The sequence below is a fragment of the Cnephaeus nilssonii genome (assembly GCF_951640355.1).
Source record: "Cnephaeus nilssonii genome assembly, chromosome: 14".
Taxonomy (NCBI): Eukaryota; Metazoa; Chordata; class Mammalia; order Chiroptera; family Vespertilionidae; genus Cnephaeus; species Cnephaeus nilssonii.
The window spans coordinates 61929188-61949609 of record NC_137085.1 but is presented as its reverse complement, the minus strand read 5'-3'; the positions used below and the strand labels follow the sequence as shown (position 1 = coordinate 61949609).

The following is a 20422-nucleotide window of genomic DNA, read 5'->3' as shown; positions in this document are numbered from 1 at the left end:
ACTCACACTCCTTGGCATGTGAGTTAAAATCTATTTACCTTGTTAGCTTACATAAGACATTCCTATAATTTGACTCTCATGTATCTCTGAGTTCAAACTCCACAGCACCCAAAGTGTTAGAAACCTTTTGATGAATGCAAGTGGACTTTTGTACAAGAAAAGGCTCTTCCATGGAGCATGCTGGCTCGGTGTATTTCAACTTATTAATACCAGACTTGGTGACAAGAACTTAGAGCTGAGCTTGTAGTTAATGAGACCGTACATGATTTCAGAGTGTCTCTTTTCAGCACTTAGGATTCGCCCACCAACTGCCTGCAGAGAAGTGGTCAAAGATAAGATGTTACATGTTATATTACTTTGTGGTAGAACACAGTGATTCACTCCAAGTCAACACATGTGTATTAAGCTCCTACTATATTTGCATAGACAGTAAAAAGATGACTGTTTATTCTACAGTCTTAAGAGGTTTTAATGTTGGAATGTTGTAAGACAGGTAAATTAACAGCCATATATAAGACAGCACAAGAAAGGAATCTTAAAGGAGAAACAAAGGTCTGTGAGGATCTGGGGGAAATACTGTATCTCCTTTGCGGGGAGATATAGGCCCTAAAGGTGAATTAGCCCTTATTCCTTAGACAGACAGACAGACAGACTATGATTGAAGGAGGCAAATTGGAAAGGTAGATTGGGTGCTTATTTAGGAGGACTTAGAATATGGAACAGGGTATTTGTAGTTCAAGAGACATTATTGATGTAATGGCACTGATTTACCATAGTTCTTGGTACCCTAGGGAATATACATTAACCAAGTGCCCCCAATGTCTTCTCACACATAATTTTGTCATTTATAATGGTTATGTAGCATTTCGTTATATGGATTTATCAACAGTTACTTAACCATTCCCCTATTGTTGGACCTATTGGCTGTCTCTAATATTCCACAACTGCAGTAATTATTTAATGACCTTCTTTTGCTCATTTATTTTTTATCTTTCACATTACTCCCATAGACTAGGGACTTAGATATTAAACTGCTTGGATAAGATATAAAACAACTTACGATTGCTGGAACATATTTTAAGATTAATTTGCTCAAGCATTGGTGCAAATTTTTATTTCTACTTGAGGTTTTAAATTTAGTAGTCTGCGTGAATTTTAATTTTTGCTCCCACATGCCATATAGATGCTGCTAAGCCTCTGATAAATATTACTCTGGGAAAAACTACCCCTTAAAAAATATTACTCTCAGTAAAAGAAGTTTAACAAGCTTAACTAAATATTTAGAAAGCACATTGTGTTGAGTGAAACTTGGTATGTGATAAATAATGGGAGTATTAGAAGATCTTACTGGATGACTAGTCAGTAATTGTCTCAAGGAAAGCATACAATGAAACAAGTTCTTTTGGTTACTTCCTCAAACAGCCAACACAATGGGGAAAGTGGAGGAAGTGTCCCAAGAACACTATGCATAGGGAACCAAAAAGCTTTGGGTGCAAACTTGGAGAAATGCAGCTTTAGAAAACAAAAGCAACAACGGAAAACACCTTCCCGGACAATCTGAGAGGCGTGAAAGGCAAACGTTCACTAGAGCTGGAGCTTTACTAAGTCTGCAGAGAGACAAGTGGCATATTTGACCTTCACCATGATTAGCAAGCACTTCTGCGAAAGCGTGTTGGTGCTGCTGACCTCTTCCACTATCTTCTCCCTAGAGCTGAAACTCATTCTCTTCCAACAGAGAAGAGTGAACAGAGAAAGCTTAACACTCCTGAATAAATTGCGACCCTCATCCATTCAGCAGTGCCTACCACACAGGAAGGACTTCCTGCTTCCCCAGAAGGCTGTGAATCCTCACCAGGACGAGAAAGGATACACACTGATCATTCTACATGAGATGCTTCAGCAGATCTTCAGCCTCTTCCAGGCAAATATTTCTCTGGAAGGTTGGAAGGAAAGCCACATGGAGAAGTTCCTCATTGAGCTTCATCAACAGCTAGAATACCTAGAAATGCTCATGGGGCTGCAAACAGATCAGAAAAGTAGCACTGTAGGTAGTGAGAACCTTAGGTTGCAGGTGAAAATGTACTTCCGAAGGATCCGGGATTACCTGGAAAACCAGGAATACAGCAGCTGTGCCTGGACCATTGTCCAGGTGGAAGTCAACCGGTGTCTATTCTTTGTGTTCCCACTCACAGGAAAACTGAGCAAACAAGAAATGGACCCCTGAATCACGTGGAGCCAGAAGCAACTGCCAGCTTTAAAAGCAAAAGGGTAGGTGGGGGGGAGAGGAGGTGAAGGGCTTCTCCAGCCATTTATTAGTTCTTTTTGTCATGAAATGCTAGCATAGTTTGGGTTTTGTGTGTCCACATATATATTTATCTGTACCTCAAGATTATGGATGTTGACAATTGTTTTTATTTTGTAATGTCACTTTATTTTTTCTATCCATCTTAAATTTTTATGAGTTGAAATAGATTCATTAAGATTTTATAATTGGTTCTTCTAATGGGCATATTTTCATAAAAGTTGGCTTGGTAGATACAATGAAATATGTACTCATACTTGTCTAGACATAGAACACTATTCCAATGATTTTTTCTTATTTGCCAGAAATTGATAGAAAAAATGAGAAATACTAGGAATAATTTACATTACAATGTTTGAAAATATCATTATATACTGAATAATTGTTACAGGTGACACAATAGAAATATAACTGAAATATATGAACACAGCTTGCAGAGGAAAAATAAAACATGAAAAGAGGTTCGACCTCACTCATAATGATGAAAGTACAAATTAAAAGTGAATAACATGACATTCATAACCTACCAGGTAGGTAAAAGCCAAAAGTTCGATTAAAAAAAAAATTCTTGCAGAGACTTTGGGGAGGAATGCTCTTAAATTTGTCCAGAGCACTGGAAATTGGTATGATCACTGTGGAGGCATTTGGTGATACCTATCAAAATTCCAGATGCATGTAATCTGTGATCCATCAATTCCAGGTCTGGAAATATATCCTATAAAAACACTTGTACATATGTGAAATGATTTACATATAATATTATTCATTGCAGCATTACTTATAATATCAAAACATAGGAAACCACCTAAATTCTTCTAAATAGAGCAACCCTCTTTGCTTGATAATATGTAGTCAAGCAAAGAGGGTTGCTCTTTCTGTAAAAAAGTCAAAAATAAAGTAAAAGAGTAAAAAAAATAGGCAAGATGCAGAAGTGTGTATAAAATGCAATATTTGAGATTACAGTGAAAAATAAATTTTATATTTGACCTTACTTGTGTATGAATAAAGAATGTATAAGAAATAAATTACAATGATTACTTTATTGGGGGGAGGAGGAATGACTAAGGGAGGAGGACAGGGTGGAAGAGGATGTACAGCATGTTTCTATATTTTAATTTTTCATTATGTGAATTCTACCAACCAAAATAAGAAATTGAAATGTACCTAACAAGTCATAGGTACCAGAAATATGGATGGAATCTTGGGGAAAGGAAGTGCTGGGTGCAAGCTGGAAGAAACTGGACTGAGCCAGCCTGCCCCTGGTTGGGGTTTCTGGAAGGAGGAGGGCTGGTCCGACAGAAGAGCACCAATCAGAGGGAGAGGTCCCTGCTCCAGGGCGGGGCTGCTGCTGAAGGAGTCCAGCTCTCCAGCCAGCAGCTCCCAGAAATCACTGTGGAACAAACGCGGGGCCAGAGAAACTGGCGTTCACCGAGCCTTGGGGACTTTGCGTGCTGGTAGTCACAGCGACTTTTGCCCAGTGTGAGGAGCAGAGCCATGGCCCCCAAATTTGGAGCTAGTCCTCCTACTTTGCCATGTTCTGCTTCGGATTCATTGTATAATTTGAGATAAAAGTTATCACTGAATGTAAAACTTGCTGGGGAACCAAATATATTCCATTTCTGTTTAATTAGTGTAATTGAATAAGTGTAGTAGCTTTTGGCTGGTGCTTCCAGATCTGGCTTAAAAGGGGGGGCGAGGAGCCCAATAGGATCCTGAGAGTGAAGCAGGGCCCCCTGCACTAGTGAAGGGGGCAGGGAGCAGAGGCTGGCTCTCAGGAGGAAGTCTTTGTCAAGTTCATATTTCACCCCAAGGGCTGACATATTTACATTCAAGTTTACACGGAGGTAGGGAAGTGGAAAGAACAGAAATATTTTTCCAACACTCAACTGCAAACACAGGTCATTTGCTTCCGATGACTGTTGAATTTTTGTTGTTGCTTTCTTTAAGCCAGGAAATTTTCAAAGCAAAATACTTCATTTAACATGTTACTCACTTCTCAAATTCACCTTGCATGGTAGTTACACTATTATCTTTTTTCCTCAGGTGGGAAGACATTAAAGATTAAGTAACTAACAGAGCAAACCACAGAGCTAGCAAATGCCAGAGCAAAAACTCCCTCCCAAGTCCACAAGACTCGCAAGCCAGCCCCGGGTTCTAGACACCACAAACCTGACCGACATCGCACAACATCACTGCGAAATAATGATAACACTAATGATAATAATTTGCTCCTGTCTTTTCTTATTCAAGTTCACACTCTCGCTGTAGTCTTGGATTAAAGAAAGCACATTTTCTCCCCGTGGACATTTTTTTTCCTAATAATATAGGAGAACAGAATGGAGGAGCCCCCAAGTGGAAACTTATAGCAGTGTTATACTCATTTTGAGGCCAAAACCACTACTTTACATGCTCATGTGTTTCCAAACATTTAGCTTTATTAAGCTGACATCTTGCTTATATAACTATCTTAACTGCTTCATACAAAATAAAAATTGCTTGCTTTTAAATATGTGCCCTTTTAAAACTTTAAAACCGGAGTTCTAAACAGAGAGATATTAAGGAAAGAGAAATACTTTAATAGACTCCCTACTGGTAGTAGGGACGTGGGTGGGTTCAGAGTGAAGGGAAGTTCGTTTGTACTCAGGCTGTGCCAACTGAGTTATCCTTGTTACATCTACATGTACTTGGCGAAATATATTATCAAATCAATAAACAGGTTACAGAAGAAATGCAGTATCACCATATTCCCTATAAATAAAACATGCAATAAAAATATCTGAAAAGAAAAGCATTAAAATATTCACAGTAGAATTTCCATTCTCTTATACTTTTTAGATTGAATATTTTCCCCATGAATATGAAATCATTGAGAACCAGGAAAAAATTATTTTAGTTTTGAAATGTAAAGGAAGAACAAAAAATATGGCCCCTTATAGAGATTTGGCGTAGAGTGCTTGTCGCCTGCAGTCAATTAAACCCCGCCCCCAGCATGCACCAGAATCATCTGAGGGTGTGTTAGAACACACTGGCTTAGTGCCCAGTGTTTCTGAGCCAGCTGGTCTGTGGTGGGGCCTGAGTATTTGCATTTCTAACAATTTCTCGATGATGCTGATGCTGCTGGTTTGTGACTACACCCCTATTATAAACCACACCCCTATTTATTGGTAGCCTTAGCAGACTTTAAACAGATGAAGACATGGTCCTCTTGAGGTTACTCATCTCATATTTTCTCACAATAACTGGAGAGAGGCAAGCATCCTAGATAGGAGAGAATTCTTAAGAATCATTTCTTCCTATACCTTTTCACAGCAGCAGATTCAATGGTCTTTTTCCTTCTTAAAGAAGTTGTATGTAGAAACCGTCCTATCCCAGATGCACCCTATAACATTAACTGCCTTTTACGGAAAATGGTCCAAACCAAGGTTTTTTTCTGTTCTAGGAAGGGTTTCTGGTCCTCGTGCCCCTGGTTGAGTGAAATCACTGACAACTGATTGGACAAAGACTATGATGTGGATACAAAGAAACCAAACCTCTGAAAGACAGAGGATTACAAGGTGAAAGATGGCAAGCTGATCCAGTCATCTCCTCTATTGAGAAGTACAGATGTGTGGTATACAGGGATTTTAGGATCATTCTTGGAATTGTTGAAATTAGTCATTTAGCCCAAGTTTTCTCCCCTGCCCTGGGGTCCAGTGACTGGTTGGTATGGAGCTATAAGGGCTAAGACTTCTCACTCCGCCTCTGAAGGGTCATCCCAGCTTCAGAGCATCCCCCTATAGCCTGGAATAGGCCAGGGCCACTTCGTAACTGCACCGCAGTTCAACTTCCCCTGTGCTTAGTCTTCCCGCCTCCTCTTCCCAGAAGTGTTGGTCCCACGGCCCTCCCTAGTAACCTCCTTGCGTGTAATTTCTGTCTCAGAGTCTTCTTCTTGGCTCCTGACTTCCAGGAACATCGCATACAGACCTTCCGTTTTAGAGCCATTGAAAATCCAGCTCATGCTACTTCCTTGGTCAAGTACATATTCTCTTCCTATTATGGGTTATTATGTCATTCTTGCTTCAGGACTCAATGTTTTTCCCTTCCCCAAAAGCCCTTCTATTCTGGTTTGTCTGAATCTATTTGCCCCCTCCAGAGCACAGAATGCATTTTACTAATCTTTCTTTCAACTTAGAGCATGACCAACTTCATGGTAGGGGAATGGTTTCTTAATTCTTTAGCACTCTCTTCAACACATAACAGGGACCATCTAAATATTAAATGAAGGAATTTAAAATGCAGCATTAAAAGGAAAGGGGCATGTCAGTACCATATTGTCATGGTTAGTTATACATGTGAGGAGACTCTCTGTGTAGAGATGAGGAAGTCATGTTTACTATATGTGTCTATTAAGAAGTTAAGTTCCTATTTTTGTCTCTCAGTTTCTCTACTCTTCCTGGATGAGCCATTTGGATAAGCTATTTTATGGGGTTAAAACATAAAATGTCTTTCTCTGATGAAAGGGTGGTTTTTATTTTTGTATAGTAAGGGCACAATATAATAAGAACATGATATATAGAGCAGAAGTCCAGGTGGGAGTCTTTCTTCGGACTATTCCGGTCATCTTAAAAAAATGCTTTTTTCATGGGCCTTTGGCCCTTGTCAGCCTCATGATGGTCAGTCTGCTTTAAATTGCCAAGTAATATACACTGAGTGGCCAGATTATTATGATCTCTGAATGCATAATAATCTGGCCACTCAGTGTATATTCTATATAATAAAAGGCTAATATGCAAATTGTCCCCTGGACCAGGAGTTCGACCAGCAGGCAGGCTGGCCAACCGCCCATGTCCCCTCCCCCTGGCCAGGCTGGCCAGACCCCATCCATGCATGAATTCATGCACCGGGCCTCTACTGAGTGGCCAGATTATTATGCATTCAGAGATCATAATAATCTGGCCACTCAGTGTAGAAACCACTGGCACCAACTTGAGTAATGCCAATGGGATCTACTTTTGGTTCAGTTTATTAAAAACTTAATATATTGGGCCATAGCTGGTTTGGCTCAGTGGACAAAGCATCAGCCTGCAGACTGAAGGGTCCCTGGTTCGATTCCGGTCAAGGGCACATGCCCGGGTTGCAAGCTTAATCCCCAGGAGGAAGCCTATGGTTGATGTTTCTCTCATCATTGATGTTTCTATCTCTCTCTCCCTTCCTCTCTGAAATCAGTAAATATATATATATATATATATATATATATATATATATATATATATATATATTTTAAACTTCATATATTGGAAAAAATATGAAAACAATACATGCAGATAGTGTAAATGGTTCAATTGTACAAAGTGCAACACTGTTCCCATTGTTCTATTCAAAAGCCTTGTTATTGTCCAAAATGGGTGGCCCCTGGATTGGTTTTTCTACCAGTTATTAGTGAAACGATGACACTTTTCCTCATTTCTTTGGATTGTATACTTGAAACATTATGGGCAAGCAGAAGACGGGCAGCATGTAGTGAGTATTTAATGACCAGATTAATGGGACTCTTAGGAGTGTGGGAACCTGTTCAACCAAGTTTTTGTCCCTGACGCTGGACAGGTGGACCTCTTGGGAAGGGTGGAGCAATGTTTGACTAAAACAAAGGGCAGGATTCTCTTGACCCATAAATCATGTAACTTTTTCTGCATACGAGAGCTAAGTGTACATTGTTCTAGTGAATTTAGTCTAAGTTCCGTTTCAATATAAGCCATATACTAAATAAGGTATAGGTCTCTGGGAAGACATTCAATTATTTCAAATAGAAATTCATCTCAGATGAACAAGGTGGTCATCAGTCTGATCAAAATGGAGTCGATTTAAGAGAATTAAGAATTGAATTCTTAGTTGGTATATTAGTCAGTATAGCAGGCATATTTCTAGTAACAGCTTCTAATCTATTCTTACTCCTTGGGAGAAGCTGTAGCTTTCTTGCTTATCTTTGAAAATACATATTTCACTATCAATGAGAAGGGGTCCAATTTGAACAAACACTTCACAAAAGAGGATATCCAAATGATCTGTAAGCCTTAAAAAAATGTGTTCAACTTCATTACTGCTCATAGGTTGCAAATTAAAGACAAAATGTTATACTGCAACACACACACCAAAATGGCTAAAACTAAAGAGATTAAATTAAAAAATTAAGATGACTGATATACAATTGTTGATAGTGGGACTGTAAGTTTTTAAAATTTAGAAAAGTGTTTGGCAGTATTTATAAAGAAAAACAGGTAAACTTAACCTGGGACCAAGTCAGTTCACTCCTGGGTGTATGTCCAACAGAAATATTGCTTAGGTAACCCATAGAAAAGTCCCGGTGTAGTCACAGAAGCTTTAAGCGTAGTAGCCCCCACACTTGCCAAAGAAACAAAGCAAACGTACATTGATACTAGAATTGACACTAGAATCTATTCAAATTCCAATAGTACATAGCAATGAAAATAATGAACTGTTGCTACACAAAATGATATGGATGGTTTCCCAGACATAACATTGAGTGAAAATGCTAGATTTAAAATGCACCTGAAGAGTGTTTTCATTTATAGAAAGTTCTCATGTATAGATTGGCTAGAAACCAATCTGGAGTGGTAGAGGACATAAGAGTTTATAAATTTATGGGGCGGGAGGGATGTTGTTAAGAGGGCATAAAGAGAGCCTTACTTTTACTTTAAGGAACTACATTATCCTCTCTAATAAAATGGTAATATGCAAATTAACCATCACTCCGCTATATAAGCCACACCCATCAGCCAATCAGGGTGAGTATGCAAATTAACCCCAATCCAAGATGGCTACAGCCACAGAGAGCAAGGTTTCCCAGGTAACAGAGGAAGCCAAGCTTTCCATAGCCGTTGCAGGCCTAAGCCTCCACTCAAGCTACAAAGTTTCAATAGTAGAAGGTAAACAAATTCAAACAAATGGCGGCAGAATGGAGCTTGAGAGAGCAGGCCAGGGTTGCCAGCGGCAACAGGGGAAGCAAAGCTTTCCGCACACCCTGGCCCGGCTCACCCGCTTAAGGCTACAAAGTTTCAATTGTAGAAGGTGAATTAACTGCCACAGAAATGGCTGCCGGAGCCCCAGACTTGGCTCTGCTCCAGGCTACAAAGTTTCAATTGTAGAAGGAAAATAAATTCCAGATACCAGGGCCTCTCCTTGGGTTGCCAGGGGGCGTGGCCGGCCTGCAAACCACCACAGGCCCCTCACTCAGGCCGCCCCACACCCCAAGGGAACCCCCACCCTGATCTGGGACACCCTTCAGGGCAAACCAGCTGGCCCCCACCCCTGTACCAGGCCTCTATCCTATCTAATAAAAGAGTAATATACAGATTGATCATCACTGCAACACACAATATAGCTGCCCCCATGTGGTCAAAGATCCTGCCCCCAATTGGACACAAGATGGCCACCACAAGATGGCCAGCAGGAGAGGGCAGTTGGGAGGCACCTGGCCTGCAAGGGAGGGCAGTTGAGAAGGACCAGGCCTGCAAGGGAGGGCAGTTGAGAGGGACCAGGCTTGCAAGGGAGGGCAGTTGGAGGTGATCAATCCTGCAGGAGAGGGCAGTTAGGGGTGACCAGGCTGGCAGAGGAGGGAAGTTGGGGGCAAACAGGCTGGCAGGGGAGCAGTTAAGCATCAACCAGGCTGGCAGCAGAGTGGTTAGGGGGTGATCAGGCTGGCAGGCAGAAGTGGTTAGGGGCAATAAGGAAGGCAGGCAGGCAAGCAGTTGGGAGCCAGTAGTCCTGGATTGTGAGAGGGATGTCCGACTGCCCGTTTAGGCCCGATCCCATCAGGATCGGACCTAAACGGGCAGTCGGACATCCCTCCAGGAGTCCCAGATTGGAGAAGGTACAGGCTGGGCTGAGGGACAACCCCCCACCGTGCACGAATTTCGTGCACCGGGCCTCTAGTCTACATAATAAATTCAATTCCTCTTGTTAGTCTTATAGCTTATTAATTTGCTATTATTCCACCACAATATTAAAAACTAGAGGAGAAAATAGGTATTGTTGTGTTTTACCTAACATTTAGAAAGAATATTCTGTTTTATCCTTTCTTGTTTAAAAAGAAGCATGTTTGATATGATTCACGTGAATGTGTATATTTCTTTTTAATTTGGAGCCTTAAAAGTAATGATATATATTATTATTTTTTTTTTACAAACATCACATCAAGCCTGGCTGGTGTGGCTCAGTGGTTGAGAGTTGACCCATGCACCAAGAGGTCACAGGTTCGATTCCCAGTCAGGGCATGTGCCCAGGTTATGGGCTTGATCCCCAGGAGGGGTTGTGCAGGAGGTCGCTAATTGATGTTTCTCACCATCGATGTTTCTATCTATTCCTCTCCCTTCTGCTCTCTCTAAAATTAATAAAACATTAAAAAACACACAAATATCACATCAAAATATTTGCAATGACAGTGTCTTTTTTTTCCACATTCAATATGATGAATAGATTCTTCTGAATTGTTTCCAATAGTTGGATCAAAAATCATGTTACTGATCACATTATCCACTGTGGTTACTAGCTTAGAAACAATTCGTACAAAAATTTTCCTAGTATCATTCTATGTATGTGTTTTTTAATGAATATTTTATTTTTTAAATTTTTTTTATTGATTTCAGAAAGGAAGAGATAGAAACATCAATGATGAGAGAGAATCATTGATTGGCTGCCTCCTGCACCCCCTACTGGGGATCCACCCCGCAACTTGGGCATGTGCTCTTGGCCAGAATTGAACCCAGGACCTTTCGGTCCATAGGCTGATGCTCTATCCACTGAGCCAAACCAGCTAGGGCCAAATGTCATTCTATTTAAACAACAAATATGAAAATCTGGAATAAGAAATAATGCAAAATAAAGGGCAAAAGGCAAGCTTCAAAATTGTGATGTCAGCCTAATACAAGTACTATGTTGTCATTTATGATCTAATCTAATTGCATCAGGCCATTCAATATAAGGAATTTATGGGAATTTTTTAAATTTTTATGTCCTGAGTATAGTAGCTTAGCTTTGTCCTCTGGTGTCTCTTTGCTAAAAAGCATATTTGAATGGCTGAGTGTCGGTAAAAAAAGACACCAGAAAGCCTTAGCTGTGTTCATTATGGATGAACATAACATGGCGTTATGTTAATTAACCAAACACAGGAAAACATGAATACCATGTTATTTTATTTGCTTACTGTTGACACACTGAGAAAATGTATTCTAGTAACTAATGTTATTCTGCCATCTAGTGGTTCACATTGCAATCCCCTGTTTTGATACATTCTAATAAAATAGCTTTAAGGTAGCCCTAGCTGGTTTGGTTCAGTGTCAGCTTGTAGACTGCAGGATTCCAGGTTTAATTCCCATCAAGGGCACATGCCTGGGTTGTGGGCTCAACCCCCAGTAGGGGGTGTGCAATCTCCCTCTCCCTTCCTCTCTGTAATCAATAAAAACATATTAAAAAAAGAAAAAAGAAAAATGTGATTTGCACATCAAGTCAAGAACCCTGTAAAAATAATAATATATAAAATAGCGTTAAGGTAAAATCTTTATAAAATGTTCCCCTTAAGAAGAGGCCAAAAGTAAATAAAACAGCATGGAAAACTTAATGTATAGACATCATCAAGTAATCAGAATTATTTTTAATCCCATTATATTTATACTAGAGGCCCAGTGCACGAAATTCGTGCACTGGTAGGGGCCCTAGCAGCTGCTGGCTGCCAGCTGGGGCCTCCCTCCCTTCCCTCACTTTTATTATATAGGATTTCAGATTTCCATTGTTTAGCCCATTACATCATTCAAAAGCTTTCAAAACTGCAACACTTCAACTCGATTTTAAGTAATCACAACCAATGTTAGAGTTCAACAATGGCTTCCCATGCCATTTTCTGGGCAGAGTTCCTTATCTTCAGGCCACAAGAGAGTCATATTTTTCAAAGGCAGAAAAATTGGAACATGTGGCATATCCAGACATAAATAAAGGTGAAAAATTCTTCATGTTCTAAGTGCTTTTTATACACTATTTCTGTGTAGAGTCTAGGATTTTTGCTGGTGTAGTCCAGTAGCTTTCACCTAATTCAGGCAAACACACATACACACACACACACACACACACACACACACACACAAACACGAGAACAAAAGCACATATACCTGAACACCCTCCTACACAGACCACACACATCCAGCCACCTGTGTATGACTGATAAAGAATAGCTTCTTGACAAGCTATCCCAAATTCTCACAGTACTCACACATGTTTAACTGCATCCCCAATTCTCCAGCCCACTCTCTCTGCAGGATGTTCTCCTACACTAAGCATTTTCCTACTTAGGATGAGCGTGGCTATAAATGCATGTGCTATTTAATGGTGCTCCCTATTCAGCTTGTCTGAATATAGTTCCATCTTTCTTTTGTAGATATAACCAAAGGAACCCATTTTAATATTGCTTCTTATTTAAACGGGATCGATATAGAGCAAATGAGAGCTCCCGAGGTCTGACTCAAACCCAGCTGTTATATTAAGCATAACCTTTCCTAGTTCTTGTCCATAAAAGCATGTTCAGCTCTTTCTATGCCCATGTCCCCAAACCTGTTACTACAAAAGTGGGGACTTATCCTTCTTGGATTTATTTCAGCCAAGGGCCAGTCAACAGCTTTGGGGTATGGACAAAGGGGCTGAGAGGGGGGATTCTAATTACTATTGACTAGTTGATACTCTATTATATAAGGTTTCTTAACCTCATGTAATTGAAATTTTATGTGTTTTTTTTCTGGGCAGACTTTTAAAAAATTAATGTGTTACCATAATGTGTTGTTCTGTTCTTCTATGGTCTTTGGATCTCAAACTTCTCATATCTCTGCATCTGTTCACAGAACAGGCTGATGTAGGTTTTTTCATTATCCTCATTTTATAGAAAATAAAACAGAGCCATAGAGAGATTAAATTATTTTCCCAAGGTCATAGCCTCCTTTGGAATCCAGACCCTCTGACTCTGCATCCTTTACCTTCTCCACAAGGACCAGGGAGATTGCTAAGAAACTGAGCACACTCTCTCCAGGGCAGTCTTAAATAATAAGTCCTTCCTCCCCAATTCCCATTTGTCCCTGTAATGACAGGCCCCATTCCCTTGTGACAGACAATTAATGATACAATTAATTTCATCATCACTTTCCTCATACTGATTATAAACCCATCTTGTCCTAAGTTTGACTAACAGTGTTTTCTAAAAAGTGAATTTGAGTGGTGTATACATGTTGTTGAAAGGAGTTTTTAGGGATGAAATAGACAGGTTTAGGAAATTTTGGAAAATTGAGGGGTCCAGGGAAAAAGCACAGGGCTACAGAATAGCAGAAGATGCATTTCCATAGAATAAGGGGGCTGGGAGCTGCAGAAAGGTGTACATTTACAGAATAAAGGGAAGGAAGCCCCTCATTCAAAAAGAGAAGAAGAAAGCGCAGAGGGGATAGGAAAACAATGAGGGAGGAGGGGAGGAGAGCCTCACGTGTCCCATGTGAGGGTGACCATTGAGCTCAGGAGTTACTATGGTGGCCAAATCAGAATGGGATAGTAACCAATCAGAGGGGATATCAAGGCACAAAGATCTGCAGCCTTTATAAACCGTGGGAAAAAGGGACTCATTGGGACTCTTTCCCCTCCTTATGTGGGAGTCTGTGCTTGTTTCTCAATAAATTTCCACCTTGGCTATACCATCTTCTGTCCGTGGTTTTATTATTTGACTCCACCGGACAAAGAGCCCGGGAAATCACCTTGCCTAGGGGAACACTGCACCTTCCAGTCCAATTTTCCCGTATCATTGTGTTTTAGGAAGTGTTTCTTTTCAGCCTTTATTGAGTTCCCAGTCTCAGGCTCTGATTGCCTCCTCCAACAACCAGCCCTCCTGCAACTTGCCTTCAAATGTAGCTGGGAGTGTAACAGCTCACTAAGCCCTTCCACAGGATACACCAGCAGACCTCCAACACATATGTAACTTAAATGAAACAAACTTGACATCTTCCATTTTAATTTGCAACCAAGAGCCCAACATACCAGCATTTGCTGAGTTTCTTACATTGCAAATTCTTGAGCTGCTGCTGGCTCTTACGGCGTTTTCATTGTGTTTGATTCTTTGTTTAGTGAGCACATGAGCATCATCTGACTGGTGCAGTCTCCTAGTGGAATCAGAATGTAAAAGCACCTGGGTTCTTTATCAGCTTGTGTAGCGTAGCTGTGTGGACAGTGTTGGTGCTGCAACAGCCTTTATTTACTCCTAGAGGCCCAGTGCATGTATTCGTGCACATTGAAAGGAAATTAATTAGAAGTATTTTAATAGCGCTATTTGCCTTTTCTCTATAATCAAAGTGTCAACCAAATTCATGATTGACAATGACAGATGGAAACACATGTGTGTGATTAGTGCCAGCAAGAGCTTTATATGTACCGAGCATACGTGAGTCAACTTAGCCTTTTATAGATATAGAATAAACTTGCTTAATTAGACCTGCTTTCTGATTTAGCTAAACGTTTTCCAGCCCAGTGAAGCACCCCAACTTCTCTTTCAGGTAATTGTCAGGAACACGGCAGTAAATATCAACACAAAGCAGATTATTATTATAGATCAAGAAGGGAGAACAAAGGGTAAAATATGTAAATGCAGCAGTGTTTGACTATATTGTGCTCAGTGAGAAAACCTGAAGTCATTTTCAAGGTCCACCATTTCTTACTTCTTTTCAGTCAGGTCAAGTTTCTAAGCTTTCTAAATCTCTGTTTTCTGGCTAGTGGAAATAAAATAGGATTCTACCGAGTCTCCTATGTACCTACTCCAGGACTTCTGTGAGGATCAAATGAGATGAGGCATGGGAAAATGCTTCACAGACATTTGGTTAAAGTGTAAATGTTTCCACCTGGCTATAAAGCAAGCCGTGTTCCTGGGCTGAAGAAACTTCAAGGAGGCTAGTCGCTAGGGAGAGGAAGCCTGACGTTGCTATGTGACATCATTATTTGGTGCCCACAGCCACCATTTCTGGGCTGAGCTGGGCTGTGGGGTGCATTTTGCGCCATGGGGGTCTTGGCAGTGTTGGCTGCGATTTGGTGGGCTGTCATTCTGGGGTGGTAGCGGGGCCTGTGTCCCACTTGGGGGAAGTCGAGTGTTGCTTTTTCAGCACCAGGTATGCACTGCCGTTTCTCTGTAAATGGCCAGTGCGCATAACAGCAGCTCCTGCATAGAGCATCTGCTCCCTTGTGGTCAGTGCACATTATAGCGACTGGTCATACAGGTGGAGGACACGTAGTATATTAGCCTTTTATATATATAGATGTTTCTGTGCCTGGCTGGATATCAGGTGTGCCTTGACCTCTGAAGAGGAGGGCATGGCAGGTGGGGAGGGTCCAGGTGTGGCCATGTTCATACTCTCACTCCTGCATCCAGCAAAACTCAGCTGCCTCTCGCTGACACTGCATCGTGATCCCCTGCATAAGGTCATCACCACCATAGTCACAATCCCATCTCCCCTCATTCTCTCCCCAGAATGACCACGTGTATCTAAGGTGGCTAAAGTCCAGAGCCTGGGCAGAACTTGTGCATGGCCAGCCAACAGCTCAGAACATCAGAGCTCACTCATCCCAGCCCTGGTTTGCCAGCTGCACTTCTCAGTTCTCCAATACTTTGGAACATACAAGTTAATAACAAAATGAACAAAAAGTAAAATACATATACATATACATGTATAGCAATTGCCCAAAGGGTAGATCAATCCCAAATCCTACATTATGAGGTATGGATGACTCCTTAAGTTTCACATTATGGGTGTCTGTCAACATTTTTAAATTTAAATTTATGCAATCACTAAACTCTCTCTTGCTCCATGTACATTTTTGTGGCTAATGTAATTTTTCCTGCATGTTACTTAATGATTGTTCTTTGCCTTTGGTTTTGGGAGAAACATTCTCCGATCCAGTTTCTTTCATTCATTTTTATTGGATATCTCATTCTTTTTATAAATAGCCATTTGGGGTTCCATAAATGTTTATGATTTTCATGAAGCCAATGCTCTTGACCTTAGAATAACTCTAAAGTTAAACAGGAAAAAATTCAAACAATAATATTAAAAATAGAAAGAAATTCTTGATCTTAGCTACCTCAGCTTTAAATGAGTTTTAAAATATCCGTAGTAAAAGAAGGATGAGCAATGAGTAAAGTTCAGTAATCATATTAATAAATCAATCTAAAAAATAGTTCTATTATCAGAATTAATTAGATTTATGGTAAAAGTGTACATGTTGTCAATAACGAAGGAATTAACATTTCAATATAACATTCTAGGAAAATTGTCCAACACTCTTAACAGAAAGTGATTTAGATGACATACTGAATTTAATATAAAAATGGGTTAACAAGAAGGGATCTGAATATGTGTAAAATCAAAAGAGAAATGTGACTAGGAGGAGGCTTAGTTCTGTGTCCTAAGGCCTTGGCAAAATATACAAGGAAATGGCCAACTTTTTATATACAAGTGAAATTAAAAACAAGTGTACATCAAAAGAATATGGCTAAATAGAAAATGTTTGTCAAAAGTTAGAAATTTAAAAAGTACCAATAATATAAATGACCAACATAAAACTAGAGTAAATGAAGGAACAGATAAAAGAAAATGAGTCTTGATTGGAAAACAAAAAACTACAACTAGCAAACGAATGACCATTGAAATTCACTTACAGCCCTAGCCAGTTTGACTCAGTACTTAAAGTGTTGGCCTGTGAACTGAAGGGCCACAGGTTTGATTCCAGTCAAGGACACGAACTTCCATTGCAGGCTTGATCAACAGCCTGTGTGGGAGGCAACCAGTTTCTCTCTCTGTCCCCCTACTCCATGCTCTCTAAAAGAATCAATGGAAAAAATATCCTCAGATGAGGATTAACAAACAAACAAAAAAAAGAAATTCCTACAAAGTGATATTAATTAGAACAATGATAAATTACTTGTTAGCCAAATAAGCAATTATTAAATAAAATACCTAAATAAGCAATAGTTTAAATCAAATATGTCAAATATTAAAAACATTTTTAAGTTTGTGCCAATTCATTTATTCTTGAAAATGATTCTCAGGAAAAAATAGGAAGAAAAATACACATGGATATGTTACCCACATTCTCCTCCAGGTACCATTTATTTCTTTTTCTTTTTTTAAATATATCTTACTGATTTTTTTTTTTTTACAGAGAGGAAGGGAGAGGGATAGAGAGTTAGAAACATTGATGAGAGAGAAACATCGATCAGCTGCCTCTTGCACACTCCCTACGGGGGATGTGCCCGCAACCAAGGTACATGCCCTTGACTGGAATCAAACCTGGGACCCTTCAGTCTGCAGGCCAATGCTCTATCCACTGAGCCAAACTGGTTAGGGCAGGTACCAACTATTTCACTCCTCCACTGCACAAACAGGCTTACAAAGATAATTTTCTATGCACAATGTCTCCAATTCTCATTGTGTTTCTTTGTTGACTTTAGTCCCAGCTGGTTTCTGTCCCACTAATTCTACTAAACCAGACTATCCTAAGGTCACCACTGGCATCTGTTCTCAGGTCCACTGGGATAGTTCAGCCACACCTGCCCTACAGGCACCATTCTGCCTTTTAGTAGTATCTCTCCCACTCTTCCCTACTTATCCTTCTGATTGCACTATCCACTCTGTCTCAGTGTCCTTTGCAGACTCTCCTCTGCCCAGCCCTTAACTGTTGAGGGTCTTCAGGACTAGGTTTAGCTCTTCTTCTCATTGTCCGCTCCATAAGTGACCACATTCTGATGTTCTCATTACCAGATAAGCAATAAGGAATCCAACTTAATCCCTCCTCATGGCATTTTTGTAAACTTTAGACCCATATTCCCAACTACCAATAAGACTTCTCCACTTACATATCTCCCAGGCTTGTTAGAAAGGACATCTAATATTAATTCTCCTTTTCAACCTCATTTGTGCCTAAAATTTCTGGTGTGAGAACATCATTTTCTTTTCCTTCACAGTGTTTAATACAATAGAGATAAAATAAACATTAGTACTATTTTATGTCTCCTTTCCTGTAACACAAACTTTCAACAATAGAAACCGTACATACTTATTTTGTTAACCTGTATTTCTTGACCGCAATTACATGATATGTCATTTAGATACACAACTTATATGAATAGAATCTGAATAGAATGAATGAGTAAATAAATTTTTACCACACATACTTTAATATCATTTGCACATTGAGGATTTTGATTTTATAATAAACAAATTCAATAAGTTTTCTTTGATAAGAATTTAATAAATAAAATAAATTGCAAACTAAAAAACATGGAAAGGTAAGTGTATTTTATAAATTTAAATATAATGTAATTATATTTGACTTTTAGATATTATAAATATGATAGGTGCAAGAAAAAATAGATTAAATAAACAAACAAAGATAGATACATAGATAGATAGATAGATAGATAGATAGATAGATAGATAGATAGATAAACAAGCAGTGGGACAGTAACCTCCTAGGGACTGATAAGACTTGAACTGAAATTTTTAACATATTCTTGTTCAAAAGTACTGATGAAAGATTTTCTGAATAAAATTTAATAAAATCTGTGACTACAGCAGACATAAGAGCCTTTTGACATGACCTAAGACATATGGGCAAAGGTGGTCTGGCACATTCATCACTGAGAATCATTTCAAGGTGACCTCACATCTCCATTCTTATATCTTAACCTTTCTTGCAAGGCTCTTGTTGAGGAGAAGGATCTCATGATTTCCACTCTGACAACTTCCCAGGCGCAGTCACTGTATTTCTTCTCCTTCAGGTAGAGACGGAGGCCCTGGAAGTACCTCTTCAAGGCCAGGGTAGGGTCCTGCGTGGCCAGGGCAGATCCCTCCTCTCCCATCTCCCGCGCCCAACAGGTGTCCAGGTCTTCCAGCTGCCGATGGAGTCCTGTGCGCAGTTGGTCCACGAGGGTCATGTTCCAGGTGACAGAGGAGTTGTCTGTGGTCAAGAGGTCAGAGATCTGCTGGAGCATCTCATGGAGGACAGAGAGGGCCTGGGCCTTCTGGACCTCGCTGCCATCTACCATTGTCTGGGGAAATCTGAAGTGCTTTCTGTCCTTCAGACAGAAGAGAGGGGAGACTGTGCTCATTTGGCTCAGAAGCACTAAGTTCTCCCTGCTGAGCAGGACGTGGTCCTGAGGTGGGTCACAACCCAGAGCTCCCCTGGGGCCAGAGCTTAACAGCACCAGGGCCGTGAGTAGCGAGAGCAGGAGGGCCATGGGCAAAGGAGGGTGCTGCTGGCCTGGCTGAGCTGGGCGTCTTGGACAAAATGAAAGAACAGGGCTGGCTAAGAGATTTTTCACACAATATGTCAAAACAAAATGAACAAAACTAAAAATTATACACGTGTATTTATGTATAGACTAGAAGCCTGATGCACAGAATTCGTGCAAGAGTAGGCCTTCCTTCCCTCCCGGCTGCCGGCACCAGCTTCCCTCTGGCACCCAGGACCCTGGCTTCCCTCGCTTTGCTCTTTTCCTTTGGCTTTTACTCTAAGTAGAATCCTTGAAGCTGAAACACAGCAGAACCAGAGCACCTGGGGGAGTGGGCAGTAAGGTGGGGGACCAAGGGATGGTGTAAAGGAGGGAATGCCCTCAGTAAAGCAGGACTGGGGAGAGGAGGAGAGGAAGAGCATAGCTGCCAGGATAAGCCAACAAATACCATGTATCTTTCCTGCTCCACTCTAGATGACTCCTCTTGGATTTTTCTACCCACTTCTCCATGGACTATAAATCAGTTTTCAACTCAGGTATAAGTACTGAACGTCTTCCATATTTTCCACGATGCTTCTCAGTTCCATGCTTTTCCAGCTTTTGATAGGCATTTTCTGACTAATGGTGGAACTGTTCTATAGGACTTAATAGACAAATCTTATTCTAAGATAGATTTATATAGAACAAAATAAGGATTTAGGTTTTCAAAATCAAAGAGCTCAGATTTCTTTGATAAGAATTTAATAAAGCAAAATGCAAACTGATTGACAAAAGAGTAAAATGTTTTGTAAATATTAATACATGTTGAGATGAAATATTGGTTATAT

The 20422-nt window shown here is 40.2% G+C and overlaps 2 protein-coding genes across 5 annotated transcripts in view; one reads left to right on the top strand and one right to left on the bottom strand.

Annotated features, from left to right (window-relative positions):
* The first annotated feature begins 537 nt into the window (after window positions 1-537).
* Window positions 538-20422, top strand: part of IFNE (interferon epsilon) — a 40049-nt gene continuing 20164 nt past the window's right edge. For 3 of the 4 annotated variants that reach the window (XR_013814569.1, XR_013814570.1, XR_013814571.1), the window contains exons 1-2: window positions 538-2268; window positions 5742-5856. Coding sequence is in view for 1 of the 4 variants with exons in the window: in XM_079791322.1 (XP_079647448.1) it covers window positions 1643-2224 (582 nt within the window). In the remaining 3 variants the exon portion in view is untranslated. Of the gene's footprint in view, window positions 2269-5741; window positions 6575-20422 lie in introns of those variants that run through there. The other variant, XM_079791322.1, reaches the window with a different exon arrangement.
* Window positions 17562-19612, bottom strand: LOC307111428 (interferon omega-2-like). Its single transcript, XM_079791319.1, has one exon. It carries the CDS (start codon window positions 19599-19601, stop codon window positions 19014-19016), a length of 588 nt encoding a protein of 195 aa, XP_079647445.1. The 5' UTR covers window positions 19602-19612; the 3' UTR covers window positions 17562-19013.